This window comes from Mauremys reevesii, linkage group 10, assembly GCF_016161935.1.
Source record: "Mauremys reevesii isolate NIE-2019 linkage group 10, ASM1616193v1, whole genome shotgun sequence".
Classification (NCBI taxonomy): domain Eukaryota; kingdom Metazoa; phylum Chordata; order Testudines; family Geoemydidae; genus Mauremys; species Mauremys reevesii.
Window position 1 is genome coordinate 62,898,212 of NC_052632.1, and position 23,370 is coordinate 62,921,581.

The following is a 23,370-nucleotide window of genomic DNA, read 5'->3' on the forward strand; positions in this document are numbered from 1 at the left end:
GCATTTGGATGTTTAGAAGCGCGCTGGCGCAGTTTACTGACTTGGTTAGACCTCAGCAAAACCAATATTCCAATTGTTATTGCCACTTGCTGTGTGCTATCTGTGAGAGTAAGGGGGAGACGTTTATGGTGGGGTGGGAGGTTGAGGCAAATTGCCTGGCCACTGATTACATGCAGCCAGACACCAGGGCGATTAGAAGGGCACACTGCACATCAGAAGCTTTGAAAACCAGTTTCATGACTGGCCAGGCTACGGTGTGATAGTTCTGTTCATTTCTCCTTGATGAAAACCCGCCCCCTTGATTCACTCTACTTCCCTGTAAGCCAACCACCCTCCCCCCTTCCATCACCGCTGGCAGAGGCAATAAAGTCATTATTGTTTCAAAATCATGCATTATTTATTAATTCATCACACAAATGGGGGATAACTGCCAAGGGAGCCCGGGAGGGGTGGAGGAGGAGGGGAGCACCAGGCGGTCTGGTGGAGGAGGAAAGTACAAGGCCACACTGCACTTCAAAACTTATTGAATGCCAGCCTTCTGTTGCTTGGGCAGTCCTCTGGGGTGGAGCGGTTGGGTGCCTGGAGCCCCTTTCCCCCGCATTCTTGGGCATCTGGGTGAGGAGGATATGGAACTTGGGGATATGGAACTTGGGCAGGTAGTTACATAAGGGCTGCAGCAGCGGTCTGTGCTCCTGCTGCCTTTCCTGCAGCTCCACCAGATGCCGGAGCATATCAGTTTGATGCCCCAGTAGCCTCAGCATTGCATCCTGCCTCCTCTCATCTTGATCCCACCACCTCTCATCTTGATCCTGCCACCTCTCAGTTCGTTCATTCCTCCTCTCCTCTTGTTCATTTTCTGCTGTCCTGGACTCTGACATTGTTTGCCTCCACACATTCTGCTGAGCTCTTTCAGTGTGAGAGGACTGTATAGCTCAGAGAACATTTCATCACAAGTGCATTTTTTCGCCGCCTTCTCTGCGCTAGCCACTGCTGCGGGTCCCTATTGTAGCCTCTGTCCATCATGCTCTTGGAGATTTTTTTTCAAATATTTTGGCATTTTGTCTTTTGGAACGGAGTTCTGATAGCACAGATTTGTCTCCCTAAACAGCGATCAGATCCAGTATCTCCCATTTGGTCAATGCTGGAGATCTTTTGCAATTCTGGGACTGCATGGTCACCTGTGCTGATGAGCTCACCACACTGGCCAAACAGGAAATGAAATTCAAAATTTCCTGGGACTTTTGCTGTGTACCTGGCTAGTGCATCTGAGTTGAAAGTGCTGTCCAGAGCGGTTGTAATGGAGCACTCTAGGATAGCTCTCGGAGGCCAATACCATTGAATTGCGTCCACACTACCCCAAATTGGACCCGGCAATGTCGATTTCAGCGCTAATCGCCTCATTGGGGAGGAGTACAAAAATTGATTTTAAGACCCCTTTAAGTTGACAAAAATGGCTTCGTCGTGTGGACGGGTGCAGGGTTAAATCAATCTAATGCTGCTAAATTCGACCTAAACACGTAGGGTAGACCAGGGCTAAGAAGGAATATCTGTTCAGAACATAGAATCATAGAATTCAAGATCAGAAGGGACCATTATGATCATCTAGTCTGACCTCCTGCAAGATGCAGGCCACATAAGCCGATCTACCCACTCCTGAACTAATTCTCTCCCTTGACTCTGCTGTTGAATGCTCCAAATCATGATTTAAATACTTCAAGTAGCAGATAATCCACCAGCAAGCGACCCCTGCCCCATGCTTCGGAGGAAGGCGAAAAACCTCCAGGGCCACTGCCAATCTACCCTGGAGGAAAATTCCTTCCTGACCCCAAATATGGCGATCAGCTGAACCCCGAGCATGTGGGCAAGACTCTCCAGCCAGACCCTCTGGAAAAGGCTAACAATATCCCAACATTGACCCTTTGTACTAATTACCAGTGTGGCACGTTATTGACCTATTGACTAAACCCATTATCCTATCATACCATCCCCTCCATAAACTTATCCAGCTTAATCTTAAAGTCATGGAGGTCCTTCGCCCCCACCGTTTCTCTCGCTAGGCTGTTCCAGAATTGCACTCCTCTGATGGTTAGAAACCTTTGTCTAATTTCAAGCCTAAATTTCCTGACTGACAATTTATATCCGTTTGTCCTCGTGTCCACATTAGCACTGAGCTGAAATAATTCCTCTCCTTCCCTGGTATTTATCCCTCTGATATATTTAAAGAGTGCAATCATATCTCCTTTTATCCTTCTTTTGGTTAAGGAAAACAAACCGAGCTCCTCAAGTCTCCTTTCATACGACAGGCTTTCCATTCCTCGGATCATTCTAGTGGCCCTTCTTTGTACCCGTTCCAGTTTGAATTCATCCTTCTTAAACATGGGAGACCAAAACTGCACACAATACTCCAAATGAGGTCTCACCAACGCTTTATATAATGGGACTAGCACCTCCTTATCTCTACTAGAAATACCTCGCCTAATGCATCCCAAGACCGCATTAGCTTTTTTAACGGCCACATCACATTGCCTACTCATAGTCATCCTACGATCAACCAGGACTCCTAGGTCCTTCTCCTCCTCCGTTACTTCCAACTGGTGCGTCCCCAGCTTATAATTAAAATTCTTGTTAGTCATCCCTAAATGCATAACCTTACACTTCTCATTATTGAATTTCATCCTGTTACTAATACTCCAGTTTACAAGGTCATCCAAATCTCCCTGGAGGATATCCCGATCCTTTTCCGAATTGGCAATACCTCCCAACTTGGTGTCATCCGCAAACTTTATCAGCCCACTCCTACTTTTGGTTCCGAGGTCAGCGATAAATAGATTAAATAAAATCGGACCCAAAACCGAACCTTGAGGAACTCCACTGGTAACCCCCCTCCAACCCGACAGATCACCCTTCAATACGACCCTCTGCAGTCTCCCCTTTAACCAGCTCCTTATCCACCTCTGGATTTTCATTTCGATCCCCATCTTTTCCAATTTAACCAGTAATTCCTCATGCGGTACCGTATCAAACGCCTTACTGAAATCAAGATATATTAGAGCCACCGCATTTCCCTTGTCTAAAAAATCTGTTACTTTCTCAAAGTAGGAGATCAGGTTGGTTTGGCACGATCTACCTTTCGTAAAACCATGCTGTAATTTGTCCCAGTTGCCATCGGCCTCAAGGTCCGTAACCACTCTCTCCTTTAAAATTTTTTCCATGACTTTGCATACTACAGATGTTAAACTAACAGGCCTGTAGTTACCTGGGTCACTTTTTTTCCCCTTCTTGAATATAGGAACTATATTAGCTAATCTCCAGTCAAACGGTACAACCCCCGAGTTTAGAGATTTATTAAAAATCATCGCTAACGGGCTTGCAATTTCACTCGCCAATTCCCTTAATATTCTAGGATGAAGATTATCCGGGCCCCCTGATTTACTTCCGTTAAGCTGTTCAAGTTTGGCTTCTACCTCAGATACCGTAATGTCTACCCCCATATCTTCATTCCCGTCAGTCCCTCTACCACTATTCCTTAGCCCTTCATTAACCTCATTAAAGACCGAGGCAAAATATTCGTTTAGATATTGTGCCATGCCAAGATTATCCGTAATCTCCACTCCGTTTAAAGTTTTAAGCGGTCCCACTTCTTCCTTCTTGGTTTTCTTCCTATTTATATGGCTAAAAAACCTTTTGCTATTGGTTTTAATCCCCTTCGCTAAGTCCATCTCCACCCGGCTCTTTGCCTTTCTCACTGCTTCCCTACACCCTCTGACCTCAATAAGGTAGGTTTCTTTGCTGATCCCTTCCATTTTCCAGTCCTTGTACGTTTTCTGTTTTTTCTTAATCACCCCTCTGAGACGCTTGCTCATCCAGCTCGGTCTAAAACTGCTACCTACGAACTGTTTTCCCTTTCTCGGGATACAGGCCTCTGACAGCTCCTGCAACTTCAACCTGAAGTAACCCCAGGCGTCCTCCGCCTTTAGATCCCTAAATATGTTAGTCCAATCCACTTCCCTAACTAGTCGCCTTAATTTAGTAAAGTTAGCCCTTTTGAAATTGTAAACCTTAGTCTCAGATGCAATTTTGTTTATCCTTCCATTTATTTTGAAACAAATTAGCTCATGATCACTCGAGCCAAGGTTGTCCCCTACAACTATTTCCTCAACAAGGTCCTCGTTACTCACCAAAATCAGATCTAAAATGGCATCCCCCCCTCATCGGTTCAGCAACTACTTGATGAAGGAATTCATCAGCTATCACGTCTAGGAAAAGCTGATCCCTATTATTATTACTAGCATTTGTTTCCCAATCTATATCCGGGAAGTTAAAGTCTCCTATGATCATACAGTTCCTATTAGTATTTACCTCCTTAAAAACATTAAAGAGCTCTCTATCCGTATCCAGGCTAGATCCCGGCGGTCTATAGCACACCCCAATCACTCCCAGGGGACGCTCTAGTAGTTTTCTTCCCCAATGTCACCATTGCCCAAACAGACTCCGTATTATCCATTGCATTGCTAGTTATTTCGTTACATTTCACCTCATTATTGACATACAATGCTACTCCCCCACCTTTACCTTTGTTTCGGTCTTTCCTAAACAGCACATACCCTTCCATACCTGTACTCCAGTCATGGCTACCGTTCCACCATGTTTCGGTTATTCCTACGATATCCGGTTTCAATTCTTGGACCAGGAGCTCCAGTTCCTCCATTTTGTTACCTAAGCTTCTCGCATTGGTGAACAAACATCCTAATTTTTGCTGTTTGGCTCCTCTCACCCTTTTCACCCAACTTGGTAGGGACACAGTACTACCAGTATGACCTGTCGGTCTAGTATCCATCCCCCCCCCTCTTCCTTATACCTAACCCTCCCCCTCTGACTATATCTGTTGTTATCCTGTTGTTCTCACTCTCAATGTATAAATTTGGCGTGGAGAGTACCTGGACCTCTCCCAACCGTCTCCCCCCAATGTCCAGTTTAAAGCTCTTTTAATCAGATGAGCCAGCCTCCCTCCTAGAATTCTACTTCCTTCCCTACTTAGGTGGAGCCCATCCCGTGAGAACAGTTCTCTGTCCCCGAAAGCCTCCCAGTGCCCATACATCCCAAAGCCCTCCTTGTAACACCACTCCCTCAGCCAACTATTTATCGTCACGATCTTGTCACCCCTTTGGCGCCCTTCCCTAGGGACTGGTAGAATCCCACTGAAGATCACCTGAGCCTCAATTTCCTTGAGCGTCTTACCCAACCTGGCATAGTCTCCCTTGATCCTCTCTAGCGAGAATCTAGCCGTGTCATTCGTTCCTACATGAAGGATGATCAACGGGTTCTTACCTGCTCCTCTTAGGATCCTTTTCAACCTCAGGTCCACATCCCGTATTTTAGCGCCCGGTAGACAGCACACCCTTCTGTTCTCTGGATCGGCCCTGGTCACAGGCCTGTCCAACCTTCTCAGTATGGAATCCCCAATCAGATAGACCTGCCTTTGCCTGGGGACAGTGCGGTCCTCTAACCTATCCTCCGTCCCCCCTGGTTGCAAGCTCCTTCCATTCCTATCATCCCTTGTGGTTCCCCTTAAACCATCCTGCATCCTCCCTGGGCCCAAACTTGGTGCTGCCTCCATCGACTCCTCCCCTCTTTCTATCGGACTAGCCACTCTTCTCTTTTTCCTTGCCCTCCCACCGTCAGCTACCACCTGCTGTACCCCTTCCTCATTCTCCAAACCTTCAAACCTGTTCCTTAGCTCTATTTCTCCCTCACTGGCTCTCCTTTTCCCCTTCCTGCTTCTCACGGTCACATGCTTCCACTGCCCATATTCCTCATCTGGCAGTCCCCCCTCACTGGCCTTAGCCCCTGCTTCCCCCTGTACTCCTGGGCATTCCCCTTCAGCCACTGCTTGCCATTGCTCCATCAGCTGCTCGAACCCATGATCTACCTGGATGGAACCCAGCCTGTTCTCATAATATCTCATTCACTGCCCTCATTCTATTCAACACAAGTCTCTACCTGTAAAGGGAGGCTGCCTATTCCTGTGAGTCTAACTCTGAGCACAATGCTCAGAGGGACTGAGGATTAATACTTTTTTAGAAACCTTTTTTTAAAAAAATAATAAGCTTAGGGGGAAATCCATGTTAGAAGGAAAGGAAGAAATGCTGCTATACCACTTGTTTAAAAAAGTCAGCTATCTGAAAGCTACTGAGATGTTTGAAATGCAAATAGTAGTTTTGGCAGGAGGGATTAGTAGGCAGAGTGCAGGTGGAGGCATTCAAAGGTGCATAATGAGTGCCATTTATCACATCTCTACAGCTGAAGGTGGATATCCCTGCTGAGTGTGGTGTCACATGATCAAGTTGCTGACATAATAATTGCAACACACTGATAGTTATGAAATTTGTATTTCTAATTTTAGTTTCAAGTTACTAAGGTGGCTCTAAATATTCCAGCATATTTCTAATTTAGTTTATGAAGCATAGACATTTTCAAACTTCTTTATCATATGTAAAGAATGTTTGCATGATCTATACTGAATTAGGAGGAATTGCTCCCAGGCAACACAACAATTTTTTAAAGCAACTGTTATCCGAATTTGAGCTCCTTTGTTTCTCAATGCTTGTTTTTTAAATATATATGAATACAGACACTTTTTTAATAACAAAAATAAAACAGAATGTGTGAGAAACCAGTATAGCGAATATATACAGACGTTTTGTCATGTGCACAAACCCTAGTCCAGGCCTGCACATTTTTTGCAGGAACTCACATTGCTCTGTACAGAAAAATGTAAATACTGTGTACACCAATGGTAACCTATGTATCATAGACTCTTAGATTAATTTCTGTTTTGCTTTAAAAGGCCACAGTTCTAGATCATCTTCCCAATTTTCTTTTTCTTAATTACCTCTTAAGTTTAAGTAAAATGGAATATAAATGATTATACAATACTGAGAGTATAGGAGGTGATTAACTTTTGGAATAGAATGTTACTCAGTAAACCTCTGTTTTTTATGGGCATCGTATTTACTTTGAAAAGGATTAAAGTGCCTGTGTACAGTCACCTTTCCATGCAAAGGGCCACAAGCTTACCATACGAAAATACGCATAGGGGCTAGAAAACTTCTGGTTTCCATTCTATCATCAAGCTAAGACAGTGGCTCTCAACCTTTCCAGACTACTGGACCACTTTCAAGAGTCTGATTTGTCTTGTATACTCCCCAAGTTTCACCTCACTTAAAAACTTATCAGACATAAGAAAATACAACAGTGTCACAGCATGCTATTCCGGAAAAAGTGCTTACTTTCTCATTTTCACCATATATTCCAGTTGATTTATTTTATAATTATAAATATTATACTTACATTTCAGTGTACAGTATAAATTCATGGAGAATATTCCATCAATGGTTATTAGCCAGGATGGGAAGGGATGGTGTCCCTAGCCTCTGTTTGCCAGAAGCTGGGAATGGGTGACAGAGGATGGATCACTTGATTACCTGTTCTGTTAATTCCCTCTGGGGCACCTGGCATTGGTCACTGTCAGAAGACAGTATACTGGGCTAGATGGACCTTTGGTCTGCCCCAAGATGGCCATTCTTATATTCTTATGTAGTGTATAGAGCAGTATAAACAAATTATAGTCTATGAAATTTGTATTTGTACTGACCTCGCTGTGCTTTTTATGTAGCCTGTTGTAAAACTAGGCAAATATCTAGATGAGTTGATGTACCCCCGAAAGACCTCTGAATACCGCCAGGGGTACGCATACCCCTGGTTGAGAACCACTGATCTAAGCAACCTGATCTATCTCAGGGCACCTCGTGCTGTGGTATTAAGGAGCAGGAAGTTCCTCGACATTTAACCCCTCCCCATACATGCCACCATAATAGCAGGAAATTGTGTCCCTAACCAACAGACGTTGAGTCACCTTCAGATGAGCAACTGCATAGTTCCATTTAGCTTCCTCTTTCCCCATGATAACATTTCTCCAAGATCTAAGCTGCTGTTAACTGGAAATAAATCTCTACAGCTGCAATGCCTACTGCCCATGAGAGTAGGAATGACTGTTGGTTCAACTAGCAATGACTTTGTGGATAGGTTTCCAAGGAAACTTGACTAGTCTTCAGGGGAGCCTGCTATGCCAAGAAGCAGGTTTAGGTAAATATTGAGGAAGCTTGCTCCTGCCCTCCCCATCCTTAAGACTCCTTTTCATAATGCTTACAGAAGTAAACCAAGCCAACCAAAACCAAAGTTGTTTTCCTGTAAGGTTTGGTCTTATGCATTGCCTCAGTTTTGTGTCTTGTACCACAGCAAGCACTATTATTTTAACAAATAATAATTCTTCTGAAACATTAAGTTGAATATTCATCTATTACAAATTGTTCTGGAGACATTTACAGAGTGGAGACTGACTGACATATAATAGAGTGAGATGGGAAAGGAACGATACTGTAGTGGAGGTGTACGTGAGTTGTAGAAGCAAAGTTATGTTATGTTTTCTACCATACCCTATTATGTGGGACTATATACTGAACAGTAAGCTGAAATATCTTTTCCTTTATTTGCTAATACCCAGATTTCCTTAAGTGCTCAGCATCCACAAATCCCACTGCAATCACTAGGAACAAGAGATATTCAGCACCTTTGAAAACCAGTCTATATTGACTTTATGTTAAATGTTGTGTTATCTAGACCTGGTGGGGTTTATTTGTTTTTTTTTTTAAAAAGGCAGCAGCAGGAGCACTACATGACATCGTGTGGATACCACTTCACTGGATCTTTATGAAAATGGGTTAGAAAATGACATTATTCAGTGATTAAAATATCATGTGACTTTTTTTAAAAAAAATCTAGAATTTGGAACCCTTAAATTGATTTGTCAGAGTTATCTACAGGCTACAGTAATCTTTTGGGGATTTCTTAGAATCATAGATGCTCCAGCAACTATTGCTTGGCAGTTCCTATATATAGCATTCAGCGTACACATTGCTTGGAAACAGTACATATCACATTTTCTGAATAACAGAAAAAAAATCCCTAAATCTCTTGTATCAGACTATAGAGAATAAGGAAGTAGTGGAAGCCTCATTGCTAGTCATTCAAATCTGGACTGGACAAAATATTTGAGAATATTTACAAAACAATTGGTGTGGGGTGGACTGAGCATTGGAATGCGAGCTGATCAATATGAAGTTTCAGATAAATTATGGTTGTGTGAGCATAGGAATTAGAAACGGACAAGATGGCAGTATTCTGATACTGAGTTGGCATGAAGAGTGAATAAGCTTTTGCTTAATAATGAGTATATACTTATCCCTTTAAAAAACTGTGCAGTATAATTATGGGCTTCAACTGAAATCTTTTGCAGCACCCTGCAGAACATTATTCTTCATTCTTTCAACCTATTCAGCAGCAGTGTGGCTGTCACATAGAACTGTTTCATAATCAATTTCATGCAAGTCATTCTGAAGAGTTGGAAGTGGAGAAACAAACACGGTTGTCCACCCTTCTGAACAAATCAGTTCAAGCAATCTCAGAATACAATATCCATGTTCCTTTGCATAGTAGGAAAGACTAGGTCCCTCCACAGCAAATATGATTGGTGCAATGCTGTGGCCTGATTTGTGCAGGAGGTCTAACAATCCTTTCTGTCCTTTAAATGTATAAACCTCTTTAATTATAGATGCTGAAGCTGAGGAAACAATAACATTAGCTGAACAACTTGTATATAGCTGCAAAGCCATCTGTCTTTGAAGAAAAATGGCTCTTGTGTCTTTATGTTGCATCCCTGATAATCTTGGCTTATAACCATTGAGGGATCTTTTCTCCATTGGACTTATCTTTTTGTAACTCGAGTATACTTTTGTCCTTCACAACATCCCCTGGCAATGAGTTTCGCAGGTTGACTGTGCATTGTATGTAGAAGTACTTCCTTGTGTATGTTTTAAACCTATACATTTTGTTGGGTGACCCTGGGTTCTTGTACTATGTGAAGGAGTATGTACTACTTTTTCTGAACACCATTCATGATTTATTAGACCTCTAACATATCCCCCCCTTAGCTGTCTCTTTTCTAAGATGAACACTCCCAGTCTCTGTATGTTTTCCAACTCTGATAAGTCTTTTTTTTTTTTTGAGATACGGCAACCAGAACTGCACACAGTATTCAAGGTGTGGATGTACCATTGATTTATATAATGGCATTGTCATATTTTCTGTCTTATTATCTATCCCTTTCCTAACAGGGCTGGCTCCAGCTTTTTTGCCGCCCCAAGCGGCGAAGAGAAAAAAAAAAAAGATAAAGCTGCAATCGGCAGCACTTTGGCGGCAGCTCTCCTGCGCTGCTTCATTCTTCGGCAGCAGTTCAGCAGCCGGTCCTTCCCTCCAAGAGGGACTGAGGGACCCGCTGCTGAATTGCCACCGAAGACCCGGACATGCCGCCCTTATCCATTGGCCTCTCCAAGCACCTGCTTCCTGCGCTGGTACCTGGAGCCGGCCCCATTTCCTAATGGTTCCTAGCATTCTGTTCACTTTTTTTGACTGCTGCTGCATGCTGAGCAGATGGTTTTCAAAGAACTGTCCACAATGACACCAAGATCTTTCTTGAGTTGTAACAGCTAATTTAGAGCTCATCATTTTGTATGTATAGTTGGAATTGTGTTTTCCAGTGTGCATTACTTTGCATTTATCAACACAGGGCAACAAAATGGCAGATGAAATTCAATCACCCAGTTTTGTGAGATCCCTTTGTAACTCTTCACTGTCAGTTTTAGACTTAACTGAGTAATATTGTATCATCTGCATACTTTGCTACCTTACTATTTACCCCTTCTTCAGATCACTTACTGCACTAGTCCCAGTACAGATCCTTGGGGGACCCCACATTTACCTCTCTGCCTTGTGAAAACTGACCTTTTATTCCTACCCTTTGTTTCCTATCTATTAACTGGTTACAAAGATCCATGAGAGGATTTTCCCTCTTATCTCATGACTCCTTACTTTGCTTAAGAGCCATTGGTGAGGGACCTTGTCAAAGGCTTTCTGAAAGTCCAAGTATGTGATATCAACTGGATCACTCTTGTCCACATGTTTGTTGACACGCTCAAAGAATTCTGATAGCTTGGCAAGGCATAATTTCCCTTCAGAAAATCTGTGACTTTTCCTCCAACATATTGTGTTCATCTATGTGACTGATAATTCTGTTCTTTACTATAGTTTCAACTAATTTGCCTGGTACTTAAGTTAGGGTTATCGGCCTGTAATTACCAGGATCACCTTTGGAGCCCCTTTTTTAAAAATTAGCATTACATTAGCTATCCTCCAGTCATCTTGTACAGAAACTAATTTAAATGATAGGTTATATACTGCAGTTAGTAGTTCTGTAATTTCATATTTGAATTCCTTGAGAACACTTGAGTAAATACTGTCTGGTCCTGGTGATTTATTACTGTTTAAAAAAAAAAAAAGTTGCTGTTAGTTTTTCTTTTGCTAGTTGCTCTTCAAATACTTTTGTCCTGCCTAATTATATAGCAATAGCCCACCTTAATTGATTAGTCTCATTAGAGTTGGTATGGCAACACCCATTTTGTGTGTGTGTAAGTAATCTTCCTACTTTATTTTCCACTGCATGCATCCAATGAAATGGGGTTTTAGCCCACGAAAGCTTATGCTCAAATTTGTTAGTCTCTAGGGTGCCAAAAGTACTTCTCGTTCTTTTTGATAATAGAATCTGTACACTACATTTCTTTTAAAAGTATTGTTAATTGAGAAGATCAGATATTATATAGTACTCTGCTGTATTCTGACTTGGGAAAGTCTCTCAAACAGCTGGAAAAACATCTAATGTCAGCATTTGGTTTGACTGATAATATTCCCCAAGGGTGGTGATTTTCCACTGAAGTGGTATACAGGTTTTCAGCCTCACAAAGAGACAGCTGTCTCCAGTGTAACCTTAGTAAAGCTCTCTTTTTGGCAGGTCATCTTTGAATTTATTGAAGCCAGTATTTTCTACTACTTAGCTTTTGCGCAGCGTGCCTCAGGGGGCACATAGTCAGGATTCATCATCTGGAATTTGGTCTGCTGGTTGGATCATTAGCTTCCTCGACTTGGGCCGGGTCGGGTTCTGACAGGGAGTGCAACGTGAAGGCTGATCTGTGCCCCCCAGTATTTACTAAAACTTGGCAATAGCTTTCAAGCATGCATTGGATCACTGTCCATTTTGTTTCACAAATTGATTTTCTGCCTCTTACCAAGCATCTCTGCATCCGTCTTCCATCGTCCACCTGCAAGTTTAAGTAACACTTTTCAGTTAGATGTCGCTTTGCTTCTCAGCCCTTTCAGCTGCAAGTGACCTTTAGGTAGCTGCTTTCAGTCAGTGAATTGAATCAACACTAATGTGAGGCACTGTTGTCCTCTCACCCTTTCCCAATCTGCCCTTACCATACTGTCCAACTTGAATTATTTCTGTTATTACATTTCATTGTCTTGTCTTGTAGGTTTTGCAGTAGCCCAGTGTATAAACCAGCCCAATCCGTCACCGCTTTCATCGCCATCTCCTTCTTCCAGTGGCAGTGGGAGTACTGGACACTGTGATTCAGTTACTGCCAGCTCCACTTCCACTCCTTCTGCAGCACACAGTCCGTCAGGTAAATCACGGTTTTCAGCCTTGGCATCCAGCGTGCACACGAGTTTATTTTATAAATACTTATTGGGTTAAATTGTAAGTCGTGTTTCAGACCTTTTTTTACTGTGCTGAATGTTTTTGCAAAACAGATTGTGAAGATCTTTTCAGCTTTCTGGACTACTTTAGTCTGTGGATACTTTACTATTGTCAGTGTTGATTTGAATGCTGGTTGAAAGATGCACCTTTACTGCTTTCTCTTTGTCTGCTAGCAGGTTGTCTGCTCTAGTTTGTTTTACCTGGAATTATAATATGGCAGATTTATAGCTCATTATTTCAGCTGGAGCCACTGTGAATAAGTGTGAGATTCTGCACTCAGTGTAACTTTACGCAGCTGAATGGTTTTTTCCACACACCACTGCTTGTGGTTGTGCCTTTTATTTTTAAAAATAAAATGACTCACTTTTTTTTATTTAAAACTGACAGTTATATTTGTATTGTATCTATAGGGCAAACATGATCTATTTCAGCACATGTTGTCTCTAGGTTGTTACATGGTAAAAGTTGGGCCATGATTAACATGGAGTTTTGGTTAAACAGACATTTGAGGATACTCAAGTACATGCATTCCACATATGCTGACTGACAATAGTAACGTGCTTTCAAAGGTTTCACACAGCAAATCACAGTGGTGCCATTATGCAAAAGTGCTTAATGTGAATATTTACAATGAGATTCCTTTTTGAAGTCCCAGTTAGGACTTCCTTTTCCATTCTTCCTTTATTTGTGAAGTATTTGTAGAACATCCCATACTGACATTTATTCTGAACATTCATTATATCAATCCATTCATTGACATACATGAGTCAGAGAGCTGCTGAGACAGAGTTGGGGGCAAGGCAGGAAAGTCATTCTGCAGAAGATTCTCCTTGAAATGCTTCCATTGTGCACTTGCTCCACTTTAACCAGTTTTGGTTTTGAAAATTGAGGTGAATAGTTTTTTAAAAAATAATCAAGTTTGACAGCCATTCCCAGGCTTGAAATGTGGATAATCACCTGCAATTCTGATTACCATTTTGAGTGGCCATTTCATTTTCTGATCTTAACTCAGAGGCATTCTGTTGTTATCATCCTTGGGGAGCCTGAGAGAGACCTATTTAAATTTATTGCAGGGGGCTGTGTTCTAAAAATGAGATTTTTTTTTGATGGTTATGATAAGCATTCCATGATCCACACTTATGAAATTCTAAACCAATTAGTAAACACTAAAAAATGTAGTAATATCAACCTTATATCAACATTTCAGAAGCAGAATGAGTTAAGTTGCGTGAAGTACTATGTACTCCAGTACCAATAAAGTGGCATTAAAAATCGTCAAAAAGTATATAACTTTGTAAAAGATAATATATTGTGTGTTTACATTGCTACTTGGTCGTAAGGTACAGACCCTGCATACTTGCCCTTAAGCCATATCTTAAAGGTTGCTTAATTTTTCAGTGTCGGATTGTCTTTAATTACCACATGGTCAGAAAGTGAAGGTCCATTAAACTATCACTCTACAAAGAAATGGACAGCAAAAAAAAGCCTAGCTTTGAGATGACTAGTTCTGACTAAAATCACTTCTCAAGCTTCTGAGTATTTATAAAATACTGTCAAGTGTTTTTATCAAACTCCAAGAGGCTCTCTCAGTCTGCCACAAATAAAATCTCTGGGGGATTGCATAATTCTCATACATTTAACTGATTGGACTCTATTCTGTCAAGGAGAGAAGTGAGTTAGATCCCTTCTGAAAATGCCTGTTGCCAGCCATTATCCAAGAAGCTGTAAACTCCATTATCTCTGATGATCATGACCCTTGTAGTCACCTGGGGAGTAATGCTGTCTCTAAGGTCACCAGGATCCAAAGCACTTAGGGCTTTATAGGTCAGAATCAAAACATAAACTTTACTAAGAAACAACCTGGCAATCAGTACAGATCACATAGCACAGGTGGTTATTCTCCCTGCTAGAAGTACCACTTAAGTGGGCTGCAGCATCCTACATCATTTTAAGATTGAGTGTCACCCTATGTAGAGCACCCTACCGTCATCCTAACTGGTGGTTAAGGCATGTATTTGAAAAGTGTATATTATAATCTTGTCAGAGATGAAAATACTCTTTCATTAGTCACAAAAAATCATTGCCTATATAATCCTTTTCCCCACCTCTATCTACAACATGTAGGGATACATTGCATCACCATTTTGATAGAAAACAAAATACGAAATTCAAAGTACTAAACTAAAACTAAAACTCAGAGTTTTGAAATGACCTTGTAAACATTTATCATTTCTGAGTGTCACAGTCCTTGTTCGCTGGTGATCGCTGAAATCGGATCTATCAAAAGAGAGAGAACTATGTGGGGATTGAGGGAATAAAGAGATGGTAGGATTTTCAAAAACTCCAGTCTGAAATGGCCTCATATGCAAGATTTATATAGCTAGAAAACATATGCTGAGGAGAATGCAACCCAAAAATTCCATTTAATGTCTATATGCTGTACTTGAATCCTTAGTGTGACCATGAGCTGGCATAAGTAAATGTGCAATCTGACTCTTGTCAATGGTGGCTGAGAAAAAAATAAGAACCATACATTACTTTTTGTTACACACATTACAGTAGTGCCTGAGGCCCCATTGTTCTGTATGCTGTACAGACGAAAAGAGAAGACCCAAAGAGCCTGAATGTAGGTCTTCTATCACTGTCAGAAGGAATCCTTCAGCAGCAAGACAAAGCATTCTTCATTCATATAGTACTTCCTTATTTTATACTATTAAACAATGGTTTCTGGTTACACGTGGTCACCCCAAACTCAAGTATCTGAATTTCTGCCTTGAGTTGTATTATTTATTACAGGCAGATGTCTTTTATTTGTGACCAGCTGTGACATCCATGAACAAACCAGTTAATCCAAAGCAGATATTTCCCTGTGTAATAATATAGAAAGATGATAGTGTATAGCCAATGGCATAGTTCACAGTTTTCCAAAATTTGTTTATTCAGTGTGCTGTTTCCAGTAAACTTTTATTTATTTTATCCTGTAATTTAAAGTGCTCAGTCAGGTGGAGCTTTTCATTGTTGGCTACAGATATCAGAGTAAGGTTTTGAAATGTTTGTTTTTCAGTGTCAAGATGGGTGAGGCAATATCTTTTAGTGGACCAACTTCTGTTGGTAAGAGAGACAAACTTTCAAGCCGCACAGCATTCTTCTTCAGGCAGAAAAACTTGCCTCTCTAACCAACAGAAGTTGATACAATAAAAGATATTACCTCACCTACCTCATGTCTCTAAGATCATGGGACCGATATGGTTACAGCTACATTGTTTTTCAGTGTCTGCACTTTGAAATTCTGCTAAATCACTTAGACTGAGTGAGCTACCCACATTAAACATAACCCATGTTCTGGTTAGTTCACAGGTGCAGCCTTAAAATTCTACTGTTCTGCAGGAAGAAATCCTTAATTTAAAAAAAAACAAAAAACAGGATCTCATTGAGTTTCACTGAATAACCCTGCAAGACGGGGAGATTCTAAAGCTCCAGGGTTCTGGGTGCAAGGTATTTTGACTCTTAATCTTCCCCTGAATAGCTTTCTGGAATCATTTTCAATGCCCTCACTTCTGGAAGTGTTGCCTCTGAAATTTGTACTCTTAAAAGCAATGCATTGATTTACCCTGAATTGTAGAAATAATAGTGCCCTTCCAGGAAGTGCCCCTTCTAGGAGCAGCAATTCCAGGAGAAAGGTCACTGCAACTGTTTTTTCTCAGAGCTGATTCACATAAGGGTAGGTTTGCAGGATACCTGCAATCTGTTTATACTGCACCTGGCTCATCTCTGTTGCACATAGTGATCTTATTTAAGTTTCTTTCCATTCATCTTTGTAAAGGCTGCTATAAATTTTTTAATATAAGGAGTTAGACAAAAAAATATGCTGATACACATATAATTGTTTTTGCTGTTTTAAAAACTCAAGTTGAAAGGCTATTGATTTTTTTCCATCTTTCATAAAGAGTCCCATTTTTTTGGAATTCTGTGCACTATTGATGCTGACTCTTTTGATAGTTAATCTACATTTCAAATGTATTATACTTGGGAAATTTTTATCCCATTGAATAGCTGTTAAAAACATTTTCCAACAGGACACTTGCATAATGTGCCCAAATTACTGAAAGTTGCATAATAAACTAGAAACCCCACACCTGCCCAATTATAGCACTTATCCAGAATTGCAGTGTATGAAGTGAAACTTTCAGTTCAGCTTCCAAACTGTACTCATTGCCAGAGGCAGAGATTTTAAAAAACATGAAATCTGATTGGCGTGCTCTGGAAAAGTGAACAGTGGATGCAATAGACTTCTGACATTATAGAAACTTTTAATAATATACAGTGAAAGTTACTTTCTATCACTTCTGCTTACATCAAACAGAACCATGGTATTTTCCTTCACGGGGGATGTCACTAAATGTTTTGTATATTGCAAACCTACTACATATATTTTAGTCACAGGGAGACGACAGTGGTTATTTATCTATTTTTCTGTGAATAAATTAAGCTTTTTCCAGCTCTTAATACTACTAGACACGCTGATAGCTAATGTTATATTCCATGACATAGAGGTTGCTATAACTTTAAAAGTCTAAGTCCTTGTGTAGAAAATTGTAGGGTTAAATCAGGGGTGAGCAAACTTTTGGGCCCGAGGGCCACATCTGGGTATGGAAATAGTATGGTGGGCCATGAATTCTCATGAAATTGGGGGTTGGGGTGCAGGAGGGGGTGAGGGCTCAGGCTGGAGTTGCGGGTTCTGGGGTGGGGTTGGGGATGAGAGGTTTGGGGTGTATGAAGGTGCTCTGGGCTGGGACCGAGGGGTTGAGTGGGTAAGAGGGGGATCAGGGCTGGGGTAGGGGGTTGGGGCACGGGAGGGGGTCAGGAGTGCAGTATCTGGGCAGTGCTTACCTCAAGCAGCTCCCGGAAGCAGCGGCATGTTCCTCTTCCGGCTCCTATATGGAGGCGTGGCCAGGCGACTCTGCACACTGCCCTGTCCACAGGTGCTTCCCCTGCAGCTCCCATTTGCCACGGTTCCCGGCCAGTGGGAGCTGCGGGGATAGCCCTTGGGATGGGGGCAGCGTGCGGAGCCCCTTGGCTGCCCCTACGCATAGAAGTTGGAGGGGGGACATGCTGCTGCTTCCAGAAGCCACAGCACACACGGAGAAGGGCAAGCCCGTGACCCCGCTCTCTGGCGGGAGCTCGAGGGCCAGATTAAAACATCTGGAGGGTCGGATGCAGTTTGCCCACCCCTGGGTTAAATGTAACTCTTGCAATATCTCTGATTGTTCCTTAGAAGTGAAAAAGCAGAAGTTGTTGTGTACTGGAAGAAAGGAAAGTCCCTAGAGGGAAAGAGCAAACAATACATTCAGAACAAGTCAGATGCATTGCTAGCAGGTGTTATACTTGTGATCTTCCTTGAAGGGGGGAGGGATAGCTCAGTGATTTGAGCATTGGCCTGCTAAAGCCAGAGTTGTGAGTTCACTCCTTGAGGGGGCCACTTAGGGATCTGGGGCAAAAATCAGTGCTTGGTCCTGCTAGTGAAGGCAGGGGGCTGGACTCAATGACCTTTCAAGGGCCCTTCCAGTTCTAGGAGATAGGTATATCGCCAATTATTATTAATGTGCCTGTGTGAACAGTTGCTGTGTATAAGATGAAAACATTTTCCTGGTAATCATACCTTCATCACTGTGCTTTTTGAGCTTACAATGTAGCCTCTTTGCTGTCAGTAACTGAAAAATGTATTATTAAATATGCTTGTGTGTATAGTAAATGGGATAGGGAAGCTTTATGCTTCTGTAGAATTCCTATGCTAGCCTACAGTATATAATCATTGTTACACCATATTTTACTGAGTATTTTTAAAACTGTCAAGTCATAAAATGCAACTGGTTTGATCTTGCTTTAAGAACATATTTAAGGGATGATAACAGGATATATAAGCCAGCACTAAGTAATGAGTGTTTGGGGTTTCAGGAGGTTTTTCCCCCTCTTGTATGCCATTTACAGCATATTGCGCTCCTAGTTGGGGCACAAGTTATTTTGGAAGTGAACGGATTAAAATGGAAAGGATAGTCCTTTGTTGCTGAGTTATAGTAATTTGCATTCTGATTTGTAGAGAATATAGATTCCAAAATTCTGAGCACTGGGATCCTGTAGAAGAATGCATGCCATCTTGCTGACACCTCCTCTGTCCCTTCCATTTGTGATTCAGTAACCTAACTGTGGTGTTGTTTCAATTCTGTTATGCTAGTAGTCCTCTCTGTTAACTAGGTACAAAAATACTTTTGTTTAACTAAAGTTTCTTTTCTAGAACCCTACCTATGTGCTAAGCAGTCTTTCTCTTTTCTTAACTGCTGGTTGTCACTTGATATCTCTTTAAAATACTGCCCTTGGCTTTGTTAAAATCCAAGTGCAATATTTCAGTTTCATGTCTTTGAGTAGAAATATTGGATTGTCCAAAATAGTATCCTTTTGGCAAAATAGCACATGCTATCATATAATTTATTGCCACTGTGGGATCGGAATATTACTATCAAACCAACATTTCTAAAAGATTGTTCTGTTTAATATTTTTAACGTGTCTGGCCAGATTACAGTGTAAAAGCCTACCAATCCTACCTCAGTGTAACTTCAGTGGGAGTTCAGCTGGTGTCAGAATTGCAGGATCTGGCCCTAAATACCATAAGTAAATCTCCAAATACATAGGTAACAAAATAACATTATTTTAATTAGTTTGTAAGGAACACTAAATACACACACAGCCGTTAGAAGCGTTTTCCTATCTTACAAGACTCTCAATGTGACTTATGATACCACTCAGAATACCAGCAGTTATGAATGAGTCCCTGTCACTTATTCTTGTTGACACTCTAATATTTATCCTTTGTGTCCATTCCAGTTTCCCTTCTGTTTCGTTGTGAAAGCCTTTGTATGATATATCACTGTGTTTTCCTCTAGTAAGGTCTGGCAGGAAAGGACGACGGCGGGTGTTTAGTCTGTCGGAGGCTGACAGTCACGGTGGACACTGGGTTTAGGTCTTCAAGCAGCAGCTGCAACCGCAACTCGTGCAAAATCAATGCAGGCAGGTTCCTCCATCAGATTTCAAAAGGCCACAACATTTAATAGAGCATAGCCATTATCTATTTCCATACTAACAGAATGACTATCTACTATTATATGCATGAAATATAGAACTTAAAAATAGCATCCACCTGTATTTGGTTATTCTAGTTAAGAGCATCATACATAAATATAACAATTGACTTCTAAAAGGGTTTAACTGGTGGTTTCTCCTGTTGATTATTCTTGGTTATTGTGCTAAAAGAATTAAAACTCCTCTCCTTGCCTGGAAAAGGTATGTCAAGTCCCAGCTTTCAAGCAGCCATGTCTTCTCTTGAACAGGAGCAGCTATGGCTCCAGTGGAATTCAGTAAGCAGGGGGGTTACTAAATTGGCATGAATGCAAACAGCTAGCCAGTCCAGCCGCAGGACTGTAACTCAGGTGCAAGAGAGAAACTTTCAGCTAAAGACTGTCCAGGATTTGACCAGTCATATTTTCTATTCCTACAGAAATTCTCAGAATCTAGTCAGATGTTGTTATGGAATTATTTTTTCTGGCTTTGCTTCAACCAGACAATTTCTCACTGATTTGAGAAAGTGGGAAAATTAGCCTCAGGACATTACTAAATAACTGTGTTTACTTGGATCAGACTAGTCTCTTTTTGTATTCTTTATAGTAGTGGCATGAAAATAGAAAAATATTGCTGGTTTTGTTGGATGATATATAAACAACTTCCCTTATTTTTTGTAGATTTTATTAATACTCTTCTCACTTAGTTTCCTAGTTGCGTTTTAGTTATTTATTTTTATCCTTTTGTAGTGTTGCTGCATGATTTAATTAAGAGACTTTCCTTTAGACCGTGTCTGACTTTTTTTTTCTTGCTCTGCTCCTTTCTGCCTCCTTTTTCCCCACTTAACACTTTCATTTTTGTAGAGTTAATCTAGGTGTTATCCTGCAATTGCTGAGCAAATCCTGGGGTGCTGTGCACCCTCACTTATCACTGAAGCTGATGGGAGTTAAGGGCAATCAACATTTGTGGGATCTAGTCCTTCTTTTGCAAACTCTTATTAGAAATTACTTAACTGCATAAGAAAAAAGTTTACCCAATATTTTTCAAATGTTAATTTCCCACATCAGCCTGGCACACTCTCGTTCCTACGAGTTACTGCACATCCCAGGAACTAGAGAACTAGTTAAGATAAAAAGAAAACCCCTTCACCATTTTTGTGCAAAAGTCAAATTGAACTGCCACATTTAGGAAAACTCTGACTAATATCTTAGGTGGAAGTGCCAGATTAACATGGGAGAATTCTATTGTCTCAAGATACCAACTGCTTTGTTACTCTCTCTCTTGCCTCTCAGTGCCTCATTGATTTGACTGAAGCTTGAGATCCAGGAGTGAGATCCTGTGAGATATTTCCAAAGAAGCAGAATATTCCCTCATTAGGGCATTTTCCGCTGGGCCTGGGGCAGGAATTCCCACAGCTCTTGTGAGAGCACGTATTCTTGCCAAATGCCCAGCCCGTGTCATAGACTCTAGAGTTTTGGATCAGCTATAAATAGGCATTCAAACCTTCAGATGCTTCTCTGAACTGAACTCAAACTCCAAACATTTTATAGTTGGTGATAATATATTCTCTCACTGATGGAATGATACTGAAGGACAGTAGCTCAGTTAATACCTCTGGAGGCTACCCATAGAAATCCTTTTGCATCAAGGTGATACTTTGATATCCAGCATAAACACCTTGTATAGTACACATTTTCAATGTCAGTTGGTCCCCTTGCTCTGTTCCCTTGGATCCTTATTAACTCTGTTGCCTGATAATGTAAGATCACGTGATTTTTTTCTAGCCTTTAAAATATTTTCTACCTCGTAAGGAGGAGTGTTTTTTAAATTAGACATAGATCTTACCTTTTAAAGTGATGTAAGTTACCGACATCCATTAGAGAAATCAAAAATGTTTGTTATGCTAGTACTAGTTACCCCTATGCTGCTGTTCATTGTCTGCCCTCACTAGGGGCTATTTTTTCACTAAATCCATAGTTACCACTGTCAGGCGCCCTGCTGGGATGCAGCAAATTTGTCACCGCTACCCTTAAATATAGCAATACAGTAAAGGAAATTAAGTTCAGGGAGCTACTAATGGGTTATGGAAAGTAGATGATGAAAGAAAAATTACAGCCATTAATAATAAATATAACTTAGAGAAAAAATACAGTACAGAAGATCTCTATTTCTGTACTTTCTATTTATAAATACTACAGCTGAAATATTTCAAGGTCAAGTTGAATTTATTTTGCTAATATTTATGGTGCCATTTTCTAATCATTCCTCCGAGGTTGTTTTACAGCGTGTTGAATAGAAAATTGCATTTGTTGGCCCTGGATATGTTCCATAGATAAATATTTTTCAACCATTTATTTTTCCTTATATATAAAAAGTGAGAGACATTTTAGCATTCATTTAGGTATTATATAAGATTAGAACAGTGCAGTGTTAAAAAAAAAAAAAAAAAAAAAAGCTTTGTCCTCCATTTACTTGTCCGCCATAGGATTAAAAAAAAGCATTTAGGATTATAGCAAAATTATTTCTGTGTACAGGAAAATGGCTATAATTAAACCAGTGAGGTATAGAACTAAAAAGTAACAGATTTTTGAAGAGCTGCAGTAGAGCTGCAAATTTGTGTCTGTTGATACACTACATTTACCAAAATTATTAATGTCGGAATAATAAATTTTAGTGAGTTTTCACAATATTCAAAAGCCCAGATTATGGGTAAAAAATAATAGAAATTTTAAATTTGTTTAGTCATGGATTTTTTTTTTAACTATCATAATAAATACTGCAGACATTTAAACAACTACACTACTACAAAAAGACTTACTGGTTGGACTTTATTAAATGTTAGTAATTGCCTTGGAATTCAGAGGAATAAAAATTCATATTCAACATTTTCTTAGCAATTCTTTCTTTCATGCAAGTCTCACATCATTTCCTCGAATATCATTTACCACATTCTCACCAAAGCTTTTTTACGGCTAATTAGAAAAATCTGCAGAGTTATTTTGCATCAGCACTCTCTTTCAAAAGGCAGCTAGTGGTGACCCTTGGAAAAAAAAAAAGTGAGAGCCAAGATTTTGCTACAATTTATATGTCTAGTTTTTCTTTAAAAAAAAAAAAACACAATAACAATAAAACCCAAGAAGCTGTAGCCCGCAGACTGTCAGCAAAAGTGAAATGAAGTGGTTTTTGAAGTGAAAATACACATTTGTTTGGAGTCTTTTTAGCAGAAAGATGAGAATTCTGCAATGGAAGAAATAAAAACCATGTCTCTCACCCACACCCAAACCACTCATTTTCTCTGTCTTGGGTGACCATTCTTGTCTTTTCATTCCATTCTAAGCTCTGCTATTTTTTTTCTTGTGTTTTACCTTAAGTTTATATTTTCTGTTCTTACAGGATTAATCTGAATTCATATTGAAACTGAAATGTCTTTAAAGGTCATTCTGGTGTTAAAAAAACAACAACAGTCCTCCGCTTTCTCACTACTCACTGGAATGCCTTGTAGAATTTTCTGCAGACTGCAGAATTTTCTTGCACACTTACACATGCTCTCTCT

At 40.6% G+C, this 23,370-nt stretch overlaps 1 protein-coding gene across 1 annotated transcript in view; it reads left to right on the forward strand.

The window, feature by feature from the left end:
- The window catches only part of CLEC16A (C-type lectin domain containing 16A), a 182,067-nt gene that overhangs the window by 153,991 nt on the left and 4,706 nt on the right, over positions 1-23,370 (forward strand). Inside the window, exon 23 of the mRNA XM_039490309.1 lies at positions 12,483-12,632. Within this exon, the coding sequence (XP_039346243.1) occupies positions 12,483-12,632 (150 nt within the window). The remainder of the gene's footprint in view (positions 1-12,482; positions 12,633-23,370) is intronic.